Genomic DNA, 23,587 nt, shown 5'->3' with positions numbered 1-23,587 from the left:
ATAAAAAGGTGTGCAGCAGCAACTATTTACATGACCTGATGTGGAGGAAACATCAGATACCATAGAAACTTGTCACAGTGACTGAGCACACATAACGGGAAAGCATAACACGAAATAAAAGCAACGTTACAGGCCTATGCTGACCGTGTATTAAATGCATTGGGGGTTTTTTTTCATTATTTAACTGTCCATATGGATGTATGATTCACGCGGCGATGTCTGTCACTGATTAATGTAACCCTCAGAGTCGCATTAGGCCAAATTAGGTGCCATTACAATTTTTTTTCATTATGGAATTTTTTTTCTTAAGCATTGGTGACTGTGCTGAGGACATCAAATTCACATTAAATGAGAATCCTTTATCATAAGTGGTGACCCAGGTCCTGAACTCAAGGATCTAAGAGGTGCTAATTGAGGACTTCCATGCAGCCCTGAGTCACCTAGCTTGTCTCTGATATTATTTTCTTACATTTTTAGTTGCTTACTGTACATATCTCCTGACTTGTGTACATTTGATCATGTCGCCTTAGCTGTGTGGTCTGTTAATTTGACATCATTATCCATTGCAGCTGCCCCCATTTGGTGTAAAAGGCTCTGTTTTATTTTGGAATACGTAACGTAGAACTCAATGCCAAGCAAGTCGGTATTAATTTGAGAAAGCACGTTACATATTTTTGTCTGTCCTGGTCTAATTGACGAAAACCCACAGAAGCCTTAAACTGCTCATTTCATTTCACTCATTATTTCAGTCTAGATTGGCTCAAGCAGTCAAACATTGAGTCAAAAACTCTTAGCTAATGAATGTTGGTGTGTGGGGTACACACTCCTCACCCCCAGTACCCATAAATGTCATCAGTGAAACAAATCGGTGAATTAATTATCTATTTATATGTAATATTTATATATAAGATTTAACCAATGGACATGTTTGGTGTTTCTTCGTGCATTGCAGTCACTCCGAACATTACTAAATTATCTGAGTCTGCGCCCTCATTCCGACTCGTGCCTATGCATTTTGCGGGTAGTCGTAGTCATCGTCACGCTTGACAATTTTTGTCCACTCGAAGTCACCGTTGGCGAATGTACGAAGCAGTTCGTCGTCGAATATCTTTTGCTCGCCGACTTTCGTTCACGAAATTAACGCCGCCGCAAAGAGGAGAGCTCGCCCCAACGCGCAGTTGGCGACGCGAGATCTTTAGCGTTGGCGAGCGGTCGGGGACTGGCAGCCTGCGTGTCCCTTGTGCGGTGGAACGTCGCGCCGCACGGTGACACGCACACCGCGTGCAACGGAAGACCAGGCTTGGGTGGTAAATCATGAAGCCCTTGGGGGTGTAGCCAACGGTGCAGCCGTCTCCTCTCTGTGTGGCTCCCGTGCGTTTTTTTTTTCTCACGGTAATTTTCTTTAGAGGAATTGCAACTGCGACAGAGTAATAATCTGACTTATCAGAGGTAATATTATCGAATTAGGTCAGCGTTTGTACAATTAGGTTTTTTTTTGCATTGCAATTATTTTTTGTTGTTTTTAAAATTCTGCGAGAGTTCCCCTGGCATGGAATGAGTGCAGCAAATTATGGCATGCCATAGAGGGAACGTAATACGGTTTTTAGCGAAAGAGCTAAATTTGTTTTAATTAATGTACCAATATTTAAACCGGCTGAAATCAAATTGGAATGCGCACGAGCGATTTTTAAGTTTTACGTTTTTTTCTCTCTCATCGTCAGCTCGTTTGCGATGTCTGCCAGCGTTTGGGGCGCGTGATGCTTTCATTGAGCTTTTACAAAGGGAAACTTGAGAAATCTTGCTTTCGGCCAAGTTACAAGACAACCATCCAATGCACATAACGAACAAGTTACTCGTTTGTAATTCTACAATAGCAATTATAAAGGGGTCAACGTAAAAAAAAGTATGATCATCCTTTCGAGTTTTGTTATAAAAATAATAAAAAATAATAATACACCACAAGCTTGGCCTAATTGTCAATATTTGTTCAGAGCATTGTTTAAGGCATATTTCAAACATCTATGTTAACTTTTTAGACCAGAACTTGCAGTGCAAGTGACATAACGATCAGAATGACCAATCTGCTGTATTATTGCGTGTTTGCATCATTATTTTGTATATATCACATGCCTTAAATGGATGGCAGAGTCCGAGATTCCGTTGATTTTTGTCGATTGGCTGTTATAGTAAAGAAATAAGCTCATGAACGATATATTTGTCCACGGTTTTAGTTAATCATTCTGCCATGATACAGCAAGGGTACATATATACATTTATACGTGAATCTAATTTCACAGCCAAATTCCCGATTTTGTTGAATGACACCTCTTGTTATGCCTGGCTTGGAGGGAGGGGGGAAGTAATGAATGCAATGTTTTAGGAAACAATGATGTTATTTCTGTCATACATGCCCACTCTGTGGCTTTTATGGGGCCTTAGAGGTCAGTGACTTTTATTTTTAATCAATAGCCCCCCTGTAGGATTCAGACATATTGCAAGCACTGGTGATTCCTACCCTGTTTAAAATGCCAACGTACCCACGAGACGTCCAGCACTCAATCTTTGCTTGAGCCAGACTGATGTGACCTTGATCAGTGACAGAGGTCAATTATATTAAATAAATGGCTTTGTAGGATGTACAGTGAAATTGCAGTGATGGCAAAGAAGAAAAATACAAGGTTGTCAACATTTCGGTCGATAGGCCTTCATCAAGACTTATCCTGATTAAGTTCTGATTAAGGCCCAAAGTGGAATTAGTTTGTTTGTGTTAGCGATACCGGCAATTAATTACAAAAACATTTCAAGTGCCACAGTGAATCTTGACACCCCCAACCTGGACATTTATCTCTTAATGACCCAGAAATCGCACGTTGTTAAAAGTCTATTTTCGAGGTAATTACTCAGAAATTCTTAAGAGCATTTTTTTTACTACCGGCGCATGAAACCCGCAAATGGGATAATCTTCTTTTTTTGTTATCTCATTTACCTCTGAGAAAAAAAGCTAATTGGTAACACTATTGCAGGTTTATCAACAACAAAATCCACGATAGCATGAAAACAGAAAATATATATTTTTTCCCCACTTTATTGTGGGAAATAAAATCGGTCAGAAAATAATAAATGTTTTTTCCGTGATTTAGCCACTATATCACAATAGGGCTTGAAGGAGCACGGACTTATTCTGGAGGCTGCTGCGTTTGTGCATTTGCCTTTGTTTGTAATGTTTTATTTTGTTGAGTTGTGCAATAAATTAATAAACTCCACAAATAACAGAAAATCATTTATGGAAATAATGTTTGCCAATGGGGAAAGAGGCAGCATTCAAAGTGACAAAGCTTTATTGATTCCTACATTGTTTATAACTGGATCTTCCTTGTAAATTAAATATTTAATCTGAAGGAGCTCTTGTATGGTTCTAAATCAATAAATATATTGATGCTGATGCTAATGATTTTGATAGCATTGCTACCTGGTGCCACAGTCATATAATCATAAATGCGCTCATTGGAATTTCATCCATGCAGGCAAGTTCTTCAGATACATTTTGAGGAATTTCATTATTTTCACTTTGCAAAATGCTTTTGTTAGCCAATATGCACACTACTCATTATCAGCAACAGCAGCAGCAGCCATGAACAAATCCACTGCTCGACAAAGACCTCTATAACCCATCACCATGTCTCACGGTCATGCGGTGTAGCAATTCATCTGGCTCCTTCACACGAGCTGATTTCATCTCTCCTCCTCCACAGTGGACCCATTCCATCCCTTGGCTGCCACTCTGTAATTATTCTTGACCCATTGGTCGTTATCCCATGCAAAGATAACCCTGGCCCCATCACACTTAGCCGTGAGAGTGATTGTCCTTAACCAGCGTATGTTCTCTAAAGCCATGTGTTACTATTTTTGTATCTCAATGTAATTCCAAGGAATTTCCCCTGCACGCTTCCTTGTACACGTGTACATTTGTGCATGAATTCCTGCAAACATTGCCAAACGTTTGCAAAGGGCTACATTTATTTACACAGGTGTGTAATGAGTATTGGTATTCTTACAAGAAGGCCACCCTTAGCCTTTCACCAATTCATTGCTTTACACATTTGGATGTTGGAACTGGAGCCTGCTTGATGAGTGCTGATGTATCCATGGGACAGAGGTCTCTCAAGCCACTGTTGTGCATATGCAAGCACGCTCATTGTGTGGTGTAAATTATAACTTTTTGGCCACTCCACCACCCGTCTGATGAGGGCTCTCCAAAATCCGGCAAAATGTTGGGATTGTGGTCTGAGGTATAGAGAGACCGAACGGATTTATTTATTTTAATCTATTTTCTCTGTTTTGATTTTTTTCTTATGTATATTATTGTCTGATTATTTATGTATTCGTTTTTTTTTATTTGCTAAGTAGTTGGGTTTTGTTTATTGTATTATCTGTGTACGGAATTGGATAATCGATGCGCAGCGTCGTGGGATGCAATTGCATGAATGGCGCCCTATAAAATATAATTATTATTACTACCTACTTGCTGTGCTACTTGTCGCTGGGCGACCACACGCAAAAACTCCCATCGGGAATCTCATTGTCATTGGCGCTCGCCGCCTCCGAGAGGGGTCCGCTCGCCACGAAGAACGCTCACCACGAAGAACGCTCACCACAAAGAACGCTCGCCACGAAGAACGCTCACCACGAAGAACGCTCACCACGAAGAGCGCTCACCACGAAGAGCGCTCACCACGAAGAGCGCTCACCACGAAGAACGCTCGCCACGAAGAGCGCTCGCCACGAAGAGCGCTCGCCACGAAGAACGCTCGCCACGAAGAGCGCTCGCCACGAAGAACGCTCGCCACGAAGAACGCTCGCCACGAAGAACGCTCACCACGAAGAGCGCGTGGGCCCTGCGCCGAGTGACCTTGTTGCTGCCATAGAGACAGCTTGCAGGTGTTTCCACATTCACCTTCGAAGCCCAGAACAACCAAATTGCCCCCCCCCCCCCAACCAGCCTCTGCTGTTTCATAATCTCTGAGTGCACTCGACCATCGACCTCTGTAATAACAAATAACCGCGCGCGTGTGTGCGTGCGTGCGTGTGTGTGCGTGCGTGTGTGTGTGCATGCGTGTGTGCGTGCGTGCGTGCATGCGTGTGTGTGCGTGTGTGAGGAGCGGTAGTGAAGCGGTTAGCGCACTGCACCACGAATCCGGTGACCCGAGTTCGATTCCCGCTCACGGCTAACACCAGTGACGGTAATCTGGACCGGTCCTGGGCCTCCCTGAGGTCGATTAATCCTGAAATGAGTACCTGGTGCAGTGTGTAAAAATAGCGCCACTGGGGAGACAAAGGCGCCGGGCGTGGTGTTGGCCACCGGACCCCCTCGTGTGCCGTGCCGGCCTTCTTTGGTGCTACTCGTGATCAGCACTTGCCCCAACACTCTGTTCAGGCTATATGGGGGATCTTTGTTTTGTCTTTGTGTGCGTGTGTGCCCATGCGCGTGTGTGTGTGTGTGTGCGTGCGCGCGCCTGTGCGTCTGTACGTGCGCGTGCGTGCGCGTGTCCGCAGTGCATTCCCTTCGCTCCCCCGAGCTGCTGCGTTATTGAGCCGGTCTGTTTTTAGTGTGCCGTTTATCTGCAAAAAAAAAGGCACACTCAGCGCTGCTTGTACCACAGTAATAAAATTAATAATGTGTCTCATCTCTACACATGACTATTGATGAATTAATGCCCGGTAATTAAGCAATTTAAATATAAATTGTACCCAGAGCTATCTCTAAACGGAACAACACGTGCAGCTCTCCTAACACCGGTTTGCGTGTCTCGCATTCCTGAGCAATTAACCAAGGAGGGATTGAAACACTTTGTTCAACATCGACTTTGCGTCCGAGCTTTTTTTTTGTTTCTTTCCAAGATGAAATAGCAAGTTGTAAATCGGACATATCTTTTTAACTTGGATAATTTTGCCTACATTTGATGGTCTCTCAAAATGCACAACTGAGATGTGCGTATGTTGAACTTCTTTCGCACCATACGTAGCCAACTGACACTCATAGGTATTGTCCATTTCGCAGATTTACGCCGATTGGTAAAGGGTGCGGGCCCCGTAATCGCTCACTCGTGCCACTTAGGATCAAAATTGCTTTCCGCTTGAGGAAGCGCTGTAGAGCCCCTCCGGAGGGTAATTTGGCCTACTTTTCCACACCAGCCAGATGTCTTTGGAGAGGGAGGTGGGTAACCGCACGTTACACCCACGACATTGCTACCTGCCAAGCGACTATGGTGTGTTTAACACGTAGGCTTTCGCGACCAATATTATTCACAATAAACGTTTTTGGGTTAGATCGCGATATTTCTAAATGTGTCGTAACCCTCCACCACCCGATGATGCTGGATGTAATTACCAACGAAACGTCGTACTAAAAAATTGTAAATGTGGGCTAAAGTAGTGAACTATTTGTCTTTTCGATTTAAAGCTTTCGTGACTGCAGGGATTCATCTTCTGGGTTCTTTCGGTGAAGTCACGTAGAATGGAGATACAATAATAAAAATAATAATTCTGTTATTATTATTTGTCTTTTGTCAACGTGACTATGGCATGTCAATTTATGTACTACTGGGTATACAGACGTGGGCGAGGTGGGGTGGGGGCGTTTAAAAAATGTGCCGATTGTTTAAACTGCTACGACGGTAGATGGACCCGAACTGTCTACATTTTGATTGCAAGTCCAATTAACAACCACGGCAGCTTCTATTGCCGGCAACGGCAGCCATGAGGACGCACTTCCCACCGTGGCTTGCGCGCAGAGGAGGACAGCCGTCGCTGGTGGAGGCGGTTAATAATAATTAACGATTTATTTGGAAGGCACCTTCCACTAATGTCTCAAGGCTCCTTGTCAAAATGAGGGTAGGAAAAAGCCAAGAGAGACAGAACGGCTACATAGAATAAACTGCCTTAAGAAGGTGGGGTTTTAAGACGAGGCGGTTGGGATATCGGAACGCTAAATTAACCGCGTGTCACTTTGCAATTCAGGAAATGGCACGTGTAGAATGGCGGGCTAGTCGTTACACCTCAGCGTGATGTGGCGTGATTGCTAAACAGTATGGCATGTGGTGCTAATTTCGAGAGCAGGCTTTTTTTTAAGTGGGTAGGTATGGGAAAAAAAACGTTACTGTAGCAGGGGGTTAATGCATTCCCGGCGCTAATAAACAGTGACCAACTCTTGTGAGCAATGCTGTGTGGTATTTAATGTGAGCGAACAGCTTGTAGACTGCGCTTAATTTCCCGGCATAATGGTGGTATCTTAGCATGGAAACAATACGCCTAGCTGCGCAAATACATTCTCTAAAGGGCTCTTTTGTTCGGTTGAATGGTCTAGTGACCATTTCGATCCTACGTGTTTCCCCACATCCCGTATGCTGGACTCACCTCTAAGTTACCTCCCACGAAAATGTAATGCCTTCCAGATTATTGCTGGCATGTTCTGGTCGGAAGCCACTGCATGCAGGTGAATTTAATAGCCATGGAGCAACCCATTTGTTTAGGCGGTAACCTATCACCTAGCTGTGTGGGTCGGTGTCTTTGCAGCCAGCCAGCGCAACAACAAATACGAGTGAAGTTTATTTTATTATTTATGTATTTATTCTGCTTTTAGGAGGGCATTGAAAGTGGGTGCTTTGACCCTGTAATATCTATTCATCTCTGCTTGTATCTCTTGTTATTTGCCAAAATCGCACGTGTGCCAGCGAGTTAATACTATTACTACGCCATAATAATACATGCCGTTTGGTTCACAGTGGACGTCAAATATCGCCTGACGTCATTCGCTAGATTAGGCCGTTGTGTGCTGAAAATTTAGCCAAATTCGAAAAAATGACACCGCTAATTACTCAATAGGGATTATACATGGAAATCATTGCTGTGTCCTGGCAGGCTAATGCCCCAGGTCATTTTTTTCCAAATGAGACTCAACCTGGTCTTTTCAATTCTCACATGGTTATATCAAATTAAACTTGAACAGGTTGTGACAATGTTTGCGTCATTGGTAGCAAATAACTTTTGTCTTTCTCTTGCAGAAAGTGTATTGCATAAACAAAAAAGTTGCTTCTGTCTCCTTTTAAAAACAAAATGAAATCCATCAACCTTTCATTTTTGGAATTCGTAGAGTTGGGAATTATACCATTCTGGGAAAATGTAACGATGGGATTTAATAGCAAAGCAGGATGAAATCTTGGCAGAGACTTACTGGGTGCCGGTACGTAACGGCGGACAGACTATCGTGGGTTGAATATTTGGTGCTTAGCAGGAATGGTGGGGAAAGAGACACGTGCAAATTATTTTTGTGTTATTAGGAAGGAGGGATGGAGTAAGTTAAGTATAAGGATTTGCACTTGAACACTAACCCATTTTCGTGGTACATTGGCCAGCGCATTCAACTGCTCAGCTCTTGCTGTGTGAACGGCTTGGACCGAGCCTGCACACAATGCACTTTCGCTATTACATTAGGCATGGTGCGGTAGGTTTAATACTATCCCACTGTCATTCATACGAACCTGTCCGTGGTTAACTGAACAATTTATAGTGTGAATGTGTCACGCAATGGTACACAGTTGTGGTGTGGGGCGAACGCAAAGCCTTGCGCCTGCTTCCTGTCGCGCTTGTAAAATCACAGCCATGGATTCACCTCTGCGTGGCCCCATCCTTCCGGTGCCCACCCCATCTCACAACACAAACACTCTCCTGGAGGCCGGCAAATTTTCACGATTCCACTTACAATTAATTGCTAATCTATTCCGAACGGAGCTATTCTAATAGATTCCTGGGTGGCTCCTGACAGCGGTAATTGATGATCGTGGGTCAGGGGTGTATTTTTTTCTAACATGTACACCTTTGATATGCGCGTGGTTCTTTTAATTGGAATCGGCCCATAATCGCATGGAATTAATTAAAATCGATGTGGAATTGTTTCTGATCACAATCAAGGACCGTGGCCTCTCTCTCCCGCTACTGAATTGATCACGCTGTATACAACAAAAAAAACAGGTCATCGCCCAGCACCTATGCTGTGGTCAACAGGGCGAAGGCAATCGATACACAAACGAAGAGGGCAGGTCTCGGAGCGACTCGTGAACACACGTAATCCCCAGCCCTGAGTTGATATGCAGTGTATGATCCATTTATCCGGCATTTGGGAGTGAGGGAGAACCGATCAGACCTGTGCCCCGTGTTCTGGCTCGGGCAGTTTTTGGGGACTGTGTCGACACAGACCTGCTCTCATAATTGAGCCAATGTTGCTGAATTACGATGGAAATTCTGTCAAGCTACTAATTGCAGTGGCATTTTCTACGCACTTGGTTATTCAGTGCAGTAGTCAGTTCTGCATGTGACTGTTCGTGTTTTGATTACCGATTTAACCGTTTAGTATCACCGCAATTTGGGTGACCCGTTGTGATTTTTTGGTTCTTCCCGTTAATTTATAACGATATTGAACGTTCATTTTTAGTTTTATTGGCCACATGACGCACGTATGATTATACTCTACTGCTGTTCTATTGCACTATTTTATTATCAATGTTACGGGAAATATATTTAATTTTAAATTGTGCTGAATGGTAGAGCAATGTCCTTTAAGTTTAATATCCCCAGTATGACACATAGACTCGACTTGCAGAGTCGTAATCCAAATGCCCTAAGAGAGGTATCATTCCTGGCCATGTTTATGGGCTTCATTAGATAAGCGTGGCGCTGCCTTACGCACTTGAAATCACGATGCTCAGAGGCTAGAGGCTGATGGAGTAGAAGAGTCTGCGTTTATTTTGTTTAACCAGGTGAGAACTCAAGAGTCACAGATGAGTGTCATTGCAAGAATGAGTTGAAGAGCACGAGACTCATGTTGACCGCACCATGGCCAGTTTGGTGAGATAGCAGGCCTCAAGCACAGGAGGCAGCAGATCATCGCTGAGATTAATCTGCAGCCGATTAATAAGACTTTCCTCAAGATGTGTTTAAGTAAAGTCAATATTAAGATGAAAAGATCTGAATAAGAATTGGTTTTAAATTAGGTCACCGGGCGACTCCGGGGTCAAATCCCCGAGCTGACGCCGCTGAGATCATGGGTTTCTCATTCAAACTGCGGCCGGCTGCAATTGCACAACTCTCTGAAGTGTTGCAAGCTGATGGCCTCAGTCCAGTGAACCTGCCTGCATGTGAAAAAAATCATCAGGCTACATTGTTTTATTTTGCTATTTTATGAATGTAGCAACAACATCTACAAATTTAGCTCTCAGAATTACAATTATTGGTGTGGATACGATACGACAAAGACAAAAGGATGGGGTAAAGGTCACATGAAGCGATCTCAGAGGTCCTGTCATATCTCCGTCTGCGGGTCATTCTCGAACACGTGGGGGATGGTGTTGTCGCATTTGCTTTTGGACCCTTTGTCTCATGCCACGAACGGTCATAGCACAAATTAAAACACCAAACTGAAACCTTTTGCAAAGAATCATGTCTGCAAAAGTTTCAGTTTGGTGTTTTAACATCTTACCACCTGTTGTATTGCCAGAAAGGGTAAAACCTATTCTAAAATTTTAATACTGGCAAAGGAGGTCCCATGATTGTGAAAAAATACTAAATTGCCAAAAATATGAGAAATATAGAAACTGTAAAGGGTGCATCCCTGGAATTGCTTGCTCACGCCAGCGCTGGCGGAAGGGCCTCCTCTTGAGAGAGCTCAAGAGAGCACCCCTGAAGGTTATTTGGCCTACTCTTCCATACTGACCAGACCTCTTGGAAGAGGCGGGAGCACTCGCATTTTACCCCATCACACCCAACTGCTTGGTGGACAGAAGTTGTGGGGGATGAAGGGGAGATTGCAATATATATGAAGGGGTAAAAAAAATAATTCCTTTTTTGGCTGCTGTGTTGCAGAGATGTGTGCCCTGGACTGTGGGAGCCACGGCGTGTGCGTGATGGGAAGTTGCCGCTGCGAGGAGGGCTGGAGCGGCGTGGCATGCGACCAACGCGCTTGCCATCCCAACTGTGCCGAGCACGGTATCTGCCGGGACGGCACGTGTGAGTGCAGCCAGGGTTGGAACGGAGAGCACTGCACCATCGGTACGTACACCCGGACTCGCACGCTCGCTCCCCCGCGTCAATGTGACCTGAGACCAAATCCAACGCGGATCAAACCAAAAGGAAGTCTGCAGGGCAAACCGGCTAATATTTGGCGTTATTGTCACGTAGGTTTTCACGGTCACTCTGCGTAGCTCTCCGATGCACTTTCATCCTCCTCGCAGCAGCGGCTTTTGACTTGCCATCGGACAAAGACAGTCACCGCATCACACGACCGTCTGGAACACTCTCCTTTCCGATATTTGCAAGCCGCTGGAGCTGTGTACTTTTAAATCTAGATTGAAAGCTAATTTCTTTAGAACTGCTTTTTGTGTTTAGTTTGTTGTCCTTCCCCCCACACCTCCTATTAACACGGTTGGCTACGTACGATGCGAAATTAGTTCAACTTACATACCTACATAGAGATGCATAGGCTCGCATAGACCTATAGAGTCACACAGAGACCCACAGACTCACATAGATTGAAACTTTAGATTGAAAACGAATTTATTTTGATCTGCTTTTTGTATTTAGATTGTTGTCCTTTCCCCACACCTCCGATTTAGCATGGTTGGCTACGTACAATGTGAAAGAAGTTCAACATAGACACGTACATGCATTGTTAGGCATAACGTCCAACATTGAGCGAATCATTGGAATCCTGCCAAACGGCACTCGGCTTGAGCACAAAACACTTCGGAGAACAATATGTCCAGCAATATGAACAATATGTCCAGCAATACGAGCAACATGAACAATGTGCGGCGTATCAACTTAAAAGAGAAATCCTCGAGCAGCGGTTGGCATGTTCCTCACAATTGTGAAAAATGCCAACTTTAAAAGAAAATCCTGTACCTTTGCCTCGCTCCGTATTCATTACAGTCGCTGAGCCGAAATACAAACTTGTCCAAAAAGGTCTCTTCCATTGTAAAAAATATATATAATTTGACAGCGTGTTTAAACTGCGTGGTTGGAATGCTGGCAACATATTTCTGACATGCTTAAGTATTTTAAACAAAATGAGCTTTTGATTGATCTTCGCCAGCAACATCATAGAAGCGTCTCAAGATGATCACAGCCGAGATGCTGGTGAGCTCCTGCGACTCCTACAAACCCTCGATGCGGTGGGGTAGCGTCGACGCCCTGGCCACCACGTGGAGGATTAGTAGGGGATGAGATTTGTACAATTAAATGTTCACACTACTCCATGCAAGTGTGTGCAGTTTAATCTGTGGGGAATGGTGGCGCAGCGGTTAAAGCTCACCGCACTCCGAATCCGGCGGACCCGCGTTCGATTTCAGCTCACGATTAACATCAATGGCGAATATCTGAAGCGGTCCTGGGCCTCCCCTAGGCCGACTCGGCCTTAAATATTATCTGGTGTGATGTATAAATATCAGCACTGGGGGAGACGGAGACAGCCGGACGTGGTGCTGATCCACTCGCACCTCGAGTGCTATGCCAGCCTTAATAGGTGTTTACTAGTAACACTTGTCCTCACAGCCTATTAAGGCTATACAGGAGATATTTATCTTTATTTGTGTAGTTTTATCCACCGAGCTCAAACATCTGTCTTATTGTTACTATTATTTAGTAATGGATGATACGTTTATCGACATCCTCTGCTTAAATTAAATGCATTATGTTACAGCAATGATAGGTTTCCATGAACACAATAAACATACTTCTTAATATTGACTGGCAATGCAATCCATCTGCCGAGTATGAAAGTAATAAGGACAAAACATTTAATGAATTTTTAAAAAAAATATTGTTCTTCAAAGCAGTCATGTTTTTGATCAATGATGTCCTTACTAACAATGACAGTATCAGTGAAATGAGATATATCGACGCGTTATAGTCAATGGCAATTCAAATCCATTGTCTGCTTATATTTTGTAAAAATAAGTTGCCCTTTTTTGCAAAGGGCAAATTCATTTTACTTGGTTGGAAACTGAAGAACCGCTGACCTTTACACTCACAGCAGAATTCAACTCAGGTTTATAAAATAACCAGCATAAGAAGGCACTTTAATTGGTCCACATTCATTATCTCGTGTGTTTACACTCCATCATTTAGTTTTTTTCCGCGTGATTGTTTTTTTTTAAAACTATTTTGAGAAACACGTGACTCAAATAGACACGTGTTACCAGCTCCATAAATATATATTTTATTGTTTTATGGTGCACTTAAAAAATGCATTTTCGCACGAAACGTTATAATATACATGATGCACGGCCCTTTCACAACTTATTTTTCCCAACGACATCTGACGGTTGGCAGGAAGCATTGTCGGGAATGTGTAATGTAATGTGTGGATTATATTAACTTCTTCACGTGTGCTGATATGATTTCAAGAGCGCATTCGCTGAGAGTTCCAATCAGCACAGTGCCCATGTCCGTGGCCATTCTGAGACTCGCCAGCACCGAGAAAATTGATTTCACGCTCTGCGAAATATTCCATCGATTCACCTTTTCATTTCCCAATATCAAAATCATGCACAGTAGCATTATCGACGCCCGCTTCCAGTCTCAGTTATTCACGTGACATCTGTGACCTCTGAACCCACCCCTCGTGACCCCCGCCTCTGGGTCGTGCCCCTGGGTTGGGGGACAGCTGATGCGGAGTAGTGCAGATGCAGTTTAATTAACCGAATGATTGTCTTTAGTTGCCAATGGAAGGTCAAGGGGCCTGCACTGCATCCTCATTATACCGCACATCATGTGGCCCCTACAACAGACATATAAAACGACTATGTTTTGATCATAGTGCCCCTTATTGGTTACAGAGTAGGTATTTGTAACCCTATTTCATTGCATGCAAAATTTGTAAGGAAGAAAATGGCCGCAACAAACCTGGCAAAGCTGCGTAACATTTAAAGAAAAATATTGTAAGAAAAAATGGTAACGTTTTTTAGATTTTGGACCGAATGGTACAGGTGCAGTCCTGCAAGTGCTTTCACACACTACTGGCTGCATAAGGGCCTCCACGAGAGGGCGCTGTAGAGAGCCCCTCCAAAAATATATTTGGCCTTCTCTTCCACCATGTAAGAAATAGGAGCACCCATGCACATAATTGCTTTAAGGTGAAATGGTGATGCAACAAATGCATTAGGAAATAATGAATTTGGACGACATTAATGACGCCTTTTGGCGTCATCTGGTCGAGCACCAATTGGATCGAGGCTCAAAAGAAAGCCGACCAATCAGTTTCAAGGACAATGCATATATTATCATAGTATGTTTTGTGTTTGCATTTTGACTGCAGGTATTGTGGTTAATGCAGACATGAATCTTTGTAAAAAAAAAAAAGGTTTCAGTTTTGTTGCCAGAAAAAGGGGAAAAACTCTATTATTAGTTTTAAATATGTTCATCTTGCAGTAGGCTGCCGCCTAGTTAAGCAATTAAGGAAGCCTGTAAGCCACTCTTACCACTGCTGACATTTACTGAAATAGAATGCCATCCACCACACATAGCTGTTGTTGTTGCGTAATGGTTACTACGCTGGACTCGAAATCACGAGGTCGCCGGTTGAATTCCATCACCTGGTTGCGGCCGGTTGCAACATTGAGCACGTTTTTTTGCCTCTTCCTCCCCACAGCCTCTGTTCACCAAATGATATTCATGGGTTCACCACAGTTAAGGCATGCAGTGGGGGGGGGCTAAAGTGTGAGTACTTCCATCTGTCTAGAACATCTGGGTCTGCTTGGTGGAGTAGACCAGATATTCTCTGGAGTTCCCACTCATTCAATGCCCTTTCTGCCAGCGGTGGCACAAATAAAGCAATCGCAGAGCCTTATATAATATCTTTGTAAAATACAAAAACATCATATCTTTCAGATTAAGTAGAAAAAAACGCTCTTAACCAATTGCATCTGTTGAATGTAAGAAAAGGTCATATTTTGTAATTATCGCTTTCTAATTTAACTTAATTAGTTTTATTTTATTCAGATTGGTACTTGGAGAGGCATGGCGATCTAAAGGTCAATTGGCTCTTTGATGCAATTAAACATGAACGTCAACACGGTGGTTCCAGCGTTTCTTGATGCCCGCCGGTTTTTCGTAGCGCGAACTTGTCGGGCCCTCGCTATTGGTGCCCTTTGAACTGCTGGAGATCGCTATCCCCTCTTTTTTTTTTTTAACCCGGGTCAAATAGAGCTTAATGAATACTGACACTTTTTTTTAAGGCTGCAATGAATAATTAAAATATACTTGGAATTTATCCATTATTTGATATGGTTTTCCCTGCCCCGGGCCTCCATGCGTGCACACAATAGCCACCCCACAACACAAGACAGCCCGAGACGCATTTCTGATCGCCCCACCCATTCACCTTTTGTCCTTATTTGATTCAGTCGTGCTGATCTAAAACACGGTAAACTTATTAAAGAAAATACACTCTAGCTCCACCAAGCATGCCTCTTTCCAGACGCTAATTTGATCTTGCCCATACCTTGATTTGAGAACTGCATGTTTTTTCTTGTGTGTGTGTTTAGTAGTCGTCGGGGGGGGGGGGAACTACATCCCCTAAAATAATTTCTCATTTGAGCTCAACTGAACCCCAACCATAGATCTCCTCTATACCAAACTGTGAACTCAGCTGCTGCCTGGCATGTCTGGGCCGGAGGTGCGGGACCTTGGTTATCCACGCACGCACGCACGGTGTTGGAGGATACAAAGGCCCTGCAGTTGTGTTATTTTATTTCTCTCGTCTCCCTCTGCATGAGAGATTTCCTCCCTCCATCACCACCACCACCCCGTCCCTCCACACTTCAGCTCTGTGGTGGATGTCACAGTCCCAGCACTCTCCCCTAATTTTTGCTTTTTTTCCCAAGCTCACTATCAGGATAAGATAGTTGAAGGTATGTTTCGTGCTAACGCTTCCTTACTGGTTGTCCCTGTTTTTAATTTTATTTCTTTACCTTTCTCCCTTGCAGACAAAACAAAATCCTATAGGATGTCATGTTATATTCAATAAACACAAATGTTCTGAGTTAAAATCCCTGTTGGGGGATTGGCTAAGACCATAATCTCCCTGAGGGCGTCAATACAATGAGTGTGATTATGAGGTAGTTGCCCTGTAGAGATGCTGGTTCCTGCCATTTAAATTTGGAATCTTGAGCACTGCCTCGAGACCAGCAGTGGAAAATAAGTGATGCCCTTACACACGTGTGTACATGCGGACATGTAACGCCCCTGTCTTTTACTTTTTGCACAATTTGCAATTGCATTAAACGTGGAGATTTTAAAGAGAGTCCATGCAGCCTAACAGGGATTTAAAATGTTGAGCAGAGCCCCTAAATTTGTGTTACTGCGTTTCGATATCCTATAGGATTATTTCAAGGTATTGTGCCTCTAAATCAAAAAGCATGTGCATGTGTGACATGCTTGCCAGCGATGCTAACCCATCTGAGGAATGATTCATCTCCATTCATTCACCTCCCTACGATGATGTTGAGGGTAATGCCACACATACATATAAGGCAAAGACCCCCCTATAGCCTTAACAGACTGTTGGGGCAAGTGCTGTTAGCGATCTCTTATGAAGGCCGGCACGGTACACGAGAGGGGTGGGTGGCCAACACCACTCCTGGCTGCCTTTGTCTCCCAGTGGCGATGTTTACACATCGCACCAGGTACTTATTTGAGGCAAAATTGACCTAGTGGAGGCCCAGGACCAGTTCAAATAATCGTCACTGGTGTTGGCCGTGAGTGGGAATCGAACCCGGGTCGCCAGGTTTCCTAGTGCAGCGCGCTAACTGCTACAATACTACTCCCCACACACAGATATATACGCACACACACACACACGGTAGTTTCATCTCCCATTTGCAAAAGAACTACGCACACCTGCTGTGTAATGCTTTCGCAAACATTCACTTCTCATGGTAACGGGTAAATTTGTTCTTTTGCGATAAGTGAATGTGTTGTAGGATGATTTTTACATCCGGTGATATTTTTAGTCACAGCATCAAAATACGCAAAGTGGCTGTGGTTTGTGCCTGTCTTGAGGGTGGAAGTGTTGCATATTCCTCTTGTGTCAACAAATGACTCAAATAAGCAGTGTGAATAAAACAACCTAAAGTCACGTGGAATGTAGCAACTCTCTGCACCACCCATCCCGGAGGGACAAACGTATAGCCTCATAATTCCATGTAATGACTTAATCAAAATCGTAAACTCAGAAAGCGAGTCAGCTATTATTATTATTTTTTTGCCCCCAAACACAACTTTGCACTCACAATCGGTGACACCTTTAAAACATGACAATTTGTTTAATATTTACAGCGAACTCAAAAGCAGTGAAATGTTTTGTAGCTGAGGTAAAATTGTATTAAGTTGATTCACTGCATCGCGTGCTTTCAAGTGCGCTTCTGCGGCCGTCTGGAACGCTCTTCCTCCCAAAATTAGGAAGCCACTGGAGCTGTGCACTTTAAAATGGTCTAAATTGAAAACTCATTTCTTTACAACTGCTTTATGCTTTTAGTTTGTTCACCTTCTCCCCGCACCTCCGATTAGCACGGCTGGCCACGTGTGGTACGTAAGAAGTTCAACATGCATAGACGATACATTCATTCATTATATATTGGGCTGATATTCCGCGTGTGCGCTCTCTCTGCTGGCCATTTCACCCCCAAACTGTGCACCTCGTGCTTCTGAGGCTCAGCATTCGCTGTGACGCAAGCTGTGTAACAGAGATAAGCGCGTGCCACATTCAGTGATCGTGACTTTTCGAGCTGCTAATTGGGTCAATAATTTGTAATGTATATTACTGGTGGCTTGCTATTAAATTTCATTTTTTTTCATTATTTCAAAGGGTTCAACTGTTGCAATTTGTTTATATATTATTTAAAATTCCACTGCATGTGTGGTGTTCTTTAGGATTAAAGTTCAAAATAATTTCAAAATGAAATTACACTGAATATAATATAAAAAAACGCTCTCAATTTCAGATTCAAATTCTTTGGGTCTTTCGTTAAAGTCACGTAGATAGGTTCAAAGAAAATAACAAAAAATAATAAACAACTACGTTTCCATCACAACACAAGCGATGGTCATCAAGAGGCAAAAATTTTACTTAAAAAAATTATTGGCACAAATTGAAATGCATCAGTTAAAAAAAGTTTCATTTTGCGACACATTTCCTCAATAATTTACCAGATGTGACCTACGCTTACAATGCAATGCTATTTCAAGGATGAATTTTAAGCGCCCGGGTTCTGCTTCCTAACTCGGAGATGCACATTAGATAAAGCATATTCACTTAAATGATTTATGGAATAACCTATTGAAAAGGTGGTTCAGTTGTTGGCTTAATGTCGCGTTTTTGGCAGTACAGCAAAAAAAAACACAAACGGAGAGGGAAAAGGGAAATGTCACGTTTTTTTGTGACGGAGCGAAGAGCGGATTTGGTGTTGTCACTGCAATCGGACGTCAAGATGTGTGGCGCCTCATCCGACCTGCTCCGGAGCCCATCTTCGGTGGAGAAATTAAGGAGCCTTTGATCTTTGGGAGCCTCCACTGAGTTGTTCCATGCACAGTCCACTGCAAGTGGCATTGGAAGCATTGCACCAGAGGTGCACCTCCTCTCAGCTGGATCACCTCCGAGCTCCTTTCCGTTCACAGCAGAAGAGGCTGCCCTCCCTATTTGTCCTTCCAGGCTCCCTGCCAGTTCACGCCCAACGCAATCCCTCGTGACGGAGGCCGAACCGTGGTTTTCCGAGCAACAGGAATGTGGAATTGTCAACCATCTCTTCTTGGAACCTAGTGTCGTCCAACATATGACGACTCACGTACACATACGTATAAATAACAAAATAGATATACAGACGATACAAAAAAAGAAAGCATTCAGCAGCACTGCACAATTTTTCATTATTTATTTAGCGCGTGCATTTGCGCGAAGCCAGCCAGCGGCTTTACTGTTTGCTGAACGAAGCGGTGTTCTCAGACCGCCGCTGAGCTTTGGTTGGCGGGACAGAGTCCTCGACGATGTGGACTAGCGTCTGTCACGGGCCACGGCTACACCGCAAGTAGCCACTGAACTCAGGCACTCCCCAGAGGGACGTGGGGCCAATGGGTGGTAGGTGTGAACAAACAAACAAAATTATTTTTGTTTACGTAGCGAGACCAATACGTGAAGGAGACATTGTCGTCTCCTTATCTCGCTTGTTATGTCTGTACACAGTGTGCATGTGCACATAGGAAATATTGACAGAGTATCTCCGTACAGTGGAGGGCATATATCGAGATTAAACATTTAATAGATAGACAGCGAACAGAGTAGGAACTTGAATACAGCGAGTAGAATGTGTTGTACGTTCAGGTTGCCATGCGTAACAGCTGCGATCACAACCTAGCCTTGTGAAATACTTCCCTGTTTTACCGGGGTATCTATGAATGCATTACTTTGGACGTTTGAATGTCTGCTCCATGTATGGTTTCTTCTGTGCAAGGCCTGGCATTGCTTGCCCTAGTGGTGAAGTGCGGGCTTTATAGTTGATTTAGTTTCAGTTTATTTTGTTGGGAGAGAACAGGATAGAGTCCCATTTGCAAGAGTTGACCTGGGTCAGCGAAATGACATACAGGGACAGGAAAACCTAAACACAGCAAAGGAAAATAAAGCAAAATCGGAGCAGAATGGCCACCACGTTATAGGATAAATACATTTTTAAAATCTCTGCGCAAATATACATTTCAACTTTAAATAAAATAAAAATTTCCCAAAAAACATAATCTGGCTCGGTCAACTGAATTTCAAATTTCCGCAGCAATACCGTATTCTCCGGATTATAAGATGCTCCTTGAATTAGATGCACCACAAACGTGGACCCAGTGTCAGTAAAGTTGTACAAACCTGGTTACCCAACACCGACCTGATCATAAAACACATTGCCAGATTTTTTTTTAATACAAACGGGCGAAAATTGTGCCTTATAATCGGGAAAATCTTCTTACGAACTAAGAGTAAACATTACAGGCACTTAAAGTCACTGGCCAGGTGGCTCAGTGGTAGAGCGAGTATCTCACAATCAGCAGGTTGGGATTTAAAACCCTGGTTGGGGGTAAATAAAATTCGCACCACTCCCTGGGGAAGTCAACAGTGGTTGCTCTATGGTAAGACTCGCCCCCGTCATAGGAGCGTGGAATTTCTAGCACTAGCTCAGGGCCTGAAAAGAGGTGGATAAGCACCGCCCCGATGTTCATGTGAGCAGGAGATCACTCTGGCTCTCTGACTCTTGACCGATAGGTGAACAGGCCAGGATATATATCACATCGTGTGTCCGTGTCGTTCCTCGCAGAGGGCTGCCCCGGGCTGTGCAACGGCAATGGCCGCTGTGCACTGGAGGCATCGGCCTGGCACTGCCTGTGCGAGTTTGGCTGGCGCGGAGCAGGCTGCGACGTCTCCATGGAAACCGCTTGCGAGGATGGCAAGGACAATGACGGAGGTGAGATTGAGCACAGCGTGGGGTCATTTACCACTGTCTGTTGTGGCGAGTACGCGTCTGATGAAATGTCAATCATTTTATTATTAACATTAAAGAATGTGTGTGTGGCGCGGTGCTATTTAAAGGTACATTTTCTCTGATGCTTTGCAAAATAAACAAATACAGCACTAAATGTACACAGACGTAGATGTACTAAAAAACTAAATTCATAATTATCATTGTCATCAGCCATGATCCATCTACTTCGGGATGAAGACCTCCCAAATGTGTCGCCAACTGGCTAGAATACAGGATTTTCAAAAAAATACAGCATGCAAAAAATGCCTACTTTTCCTCCACTCTCCTGGAATCACATGGAAATGCCAGGAATTTCTGGAAAACAATAAAATGTATCGAAAAGGCATCCAAAACAGACAATCTGCCCATTGAGCTTAACCGAAATGGGGAATAGTTTTCAGATCCCAAAAAAATAGTTGACAATTTTAACCTTCATTATTCTGAAGCTGGTAATCTTTTTGATAATGTATTGGGAGACATCCCTGCTCATGCAAATTCCTACACCCCTGTCCAAACATCAAACGAATTTAGTTTACAGCCAGTCCACGAAAGTAATGTTCTGAAACAACTGTCCTACCTCAAAGGGTCCTCCTCTACTGGAGCAGATAGTATTCCCATCTTTGCTCTACTAACTGTTGGTCACCTAATATACAAACCTATAGCCCATATTTTCAACCTGTCCATCAAAGAAGCATCAGTTCCTCTAGAATGGAAACATTCCTATGTCCGTCCACTTCACAAAGGGGGCCCTAAAGATGATCCAAATAACTACCGACTTATCTCAATTTTGTCCCCGTTGATGAAAATTTTAGAAAAATTATTGACCTACCAAATTATCAGTTTCCTGTCCACCAACATCTAAAACAATCTGGGTTCCGAAAAAAATACAGCACCACATCTGCTGTATTAGACTCTCTGAATCACATTCACAGTAGCCTTGATAATAAGCAGTACTGTTAATGTCTCTTTCTAGACCTATCCAAAGCTTTTGATACAGTAGACCACAACACCCTGCTTAGTAAACTAAGTTGCCTCGGTTTTTCCGAAAACGCAGTAAAATGGTTACAAAATTACCTCTTTTCTCGCACCCAAACTGTATTCACAGATGGTTGGAGGTCAAACAGTGTTAAGATAACAAAAGGGGTTCCACAGGGTTCCATCCTCGGCCCCCTTTTGTTCTCTCTCTATGTCAATGACTTGGGCACTGACCTGGATCATTCCAGGGTAAATCTTTTTTCAGATGACACGATACTGATTACTGCTGGCCGCTCTCCGGATAACGTGATTGCTAAGCTACAAGGTGATTTCAACAAACTACAACATCAGCTAGTTGCTCTTAAACTAGTCCTGAAAACCTCCAAAAACAAGGTGCTTTGCTTCTCACCAGGACTAAAGCAGGAAGTTATTTTTCCCCAATTACATTCCTTAAATAATTATCAAATAGAGCAAGTCAAGATCTATAAGTATCTTGGGGTCATCCTGGATTCAAAACTGAATTTTGAAGATCACATTGATTATATTGGTAAAAAGACATAAATAAAAAATGGTTTCTGTATCGACACAAGCACTGCTTCCCCCCAATGTTCCGTTTGGAATTGATCAAAGCTATCATACTGCCTCTACTTGACTACTGTGACATCGTGTATAAATCAGCCCCAAGCACTGTACTGAAGAAGCTTGATTCCATCTATCACTCGGCCTTAAGATTTACATTGAACTGCCAATATAGGACTCACCACTGTGATCTTTACATTGGGTCAAACTTAACATCTCTTAATGTTCGACGGCTTGTGCACCAGATCTTATTTATTCACGATGTACTTACAAAAAAATCCGCAGACTACCTGCTGGATCTCCTCTCTGTTTCAAAGAACAAATTTGACCTCAGGTCTTCGCTCATTTACCAGCTTCACATTCCCTATTGCTGTACAAAAACTGGAGGAAGGGCCTTTGCTATTGATGCCCCCAGGGTCTGGAATGCTTTTGCCAATAAACTGCAACTTGAATCGCTACCAATGAGATCTTCTCTCAAAACTGCTCTAGAGGAGTTGTACACCCCTAGCTGCCACTGCTATTCATTGGCGTAAAATAAAATAAAATGTTTCGCTCAGGATGATGCTACAAAGTATTATCTGTATTTTGATTTAGCGTGCTGATCTTAAAGGTGCATTGAAAAATTTGATAATCCGACTGATGCTTCTGTTGTTGTGGAGTAACTCATGCAGCCAGCTATGGCTCTAGGATTTGGTGTTACATGTTATTCATGTAGTTTATTGTAAAAATTCGGTCACAGTCCCTGTGATCACTGTTACATTGCAATTATGGCTTTATTTTTTGGTGATTTCGAAAAGTTTTTTGGTTTGGACATGTTTGTTTTGTTGTAGTACGGAGTTAGACTGATGGCCTTAATCTAAGTTTTCTTGTGGTTGTTGTTATTGTTTGACATGCATCCCACTGGGATTTTTTGCACACAGCGTTGGTGTACGGTGCTTTTTTCAGGAATATTTTGCTGCTTTTTTCATGGATTTTCTGTTTGCACAGTCACATAGTCACTTTAAGATGTTTTTCTTGTTCGTGTTTTTGTTTTTTTTGTTTGTTGTGGTTGCACCCGATTCAAGAGCCGAATGGCTCACAGGGCTATACCAAAATAAATAAACTGAAACTGAAAAGTGCTCCATCTCTCTCCGCTGGACGTCCTCTTGGAAACGTTTCATTCCTTGCTTGGCTGCCACTCCGTCACAATTCTTGACTATCGGCCGTCATACCCTCGTTCTAGCCATATGTCCGATCCAAGCCCACTTACTTTGCTAAACAGCTCTGAGTTGTGTATCTAATTATGTATTTAACCTCATTATGTTATCCAATATTATCCACGTGTTCCTTTTTCAACGTAACACAAACTGAATTGGATAGCAACATGTATTTTCCGTCACGTTAACGGTTGTGTCCTTGTCGACGGCTTTAGTTGCTTCTCTGTTGATTCT

General features: G+C 43.2%; 1 protein-coding gene across 18 annotated transcripts in view; it reads left to right on the top strand.

Annotated features, from left to right (window-relative positions):
* LOC116952152 (teneurin-4-like) overlaps positions 1 to 23,587 on the top strand; it is a 430,454-nt gene that overhangs the window by 340,318 nt on the left and 66,549 nt on the right. For 14 of the 18 annotated variants that reach the window (XM_032971246.2, XM_032971251.2, XM_032971247.2 and 11 more), the window contains 3 exons: positions 10,915 to 11,100; positions 15,933 to 15,959; positions 20,400 to 20,546. In XM_032971246.2, coding sequence (XP_032827137.2) covers positions 10,915 to 11,100; positions 15,933 to 15,959; positions 20,400 to 20,546 — 360 coding nt within the window. The remainder of the gene's footprint in view (positions 1 to 10,914; positions 11,101 to 15,932; positions 15,960 to 20,399; positions 20,547 to 23,587) is intronic. The other 4 variants (XM_032971254.2, XM_032971252.2, XM_032971248.2 and 1 more) reach the window with 1 other exon arrangement.

Source organism: Petromyzon marinus, chromosome 45, assembly GCF_048934315.1.
Source record: "Petromyzon marinus isolate PM22_M1 ecotype Great Lakes invasive population chromosome 45, UKy_Petmar_22M1.pri1.0, whole genome shotgun sequence".
In the NCBI taxonomy this organism is placed as follows: domain Eukaryota; kingdom Metazoa; phylum Chordata; class Hyperoartia; order Petromyzontiformes; family Petromyzontidae; genus Petromyzon; species Petromyzon marinus.
The sequence above is the reverse complement of the archived record's forward strand: the minus strand, read 5'-3'. Positions and strand labels throughout refer to the sequence as shown.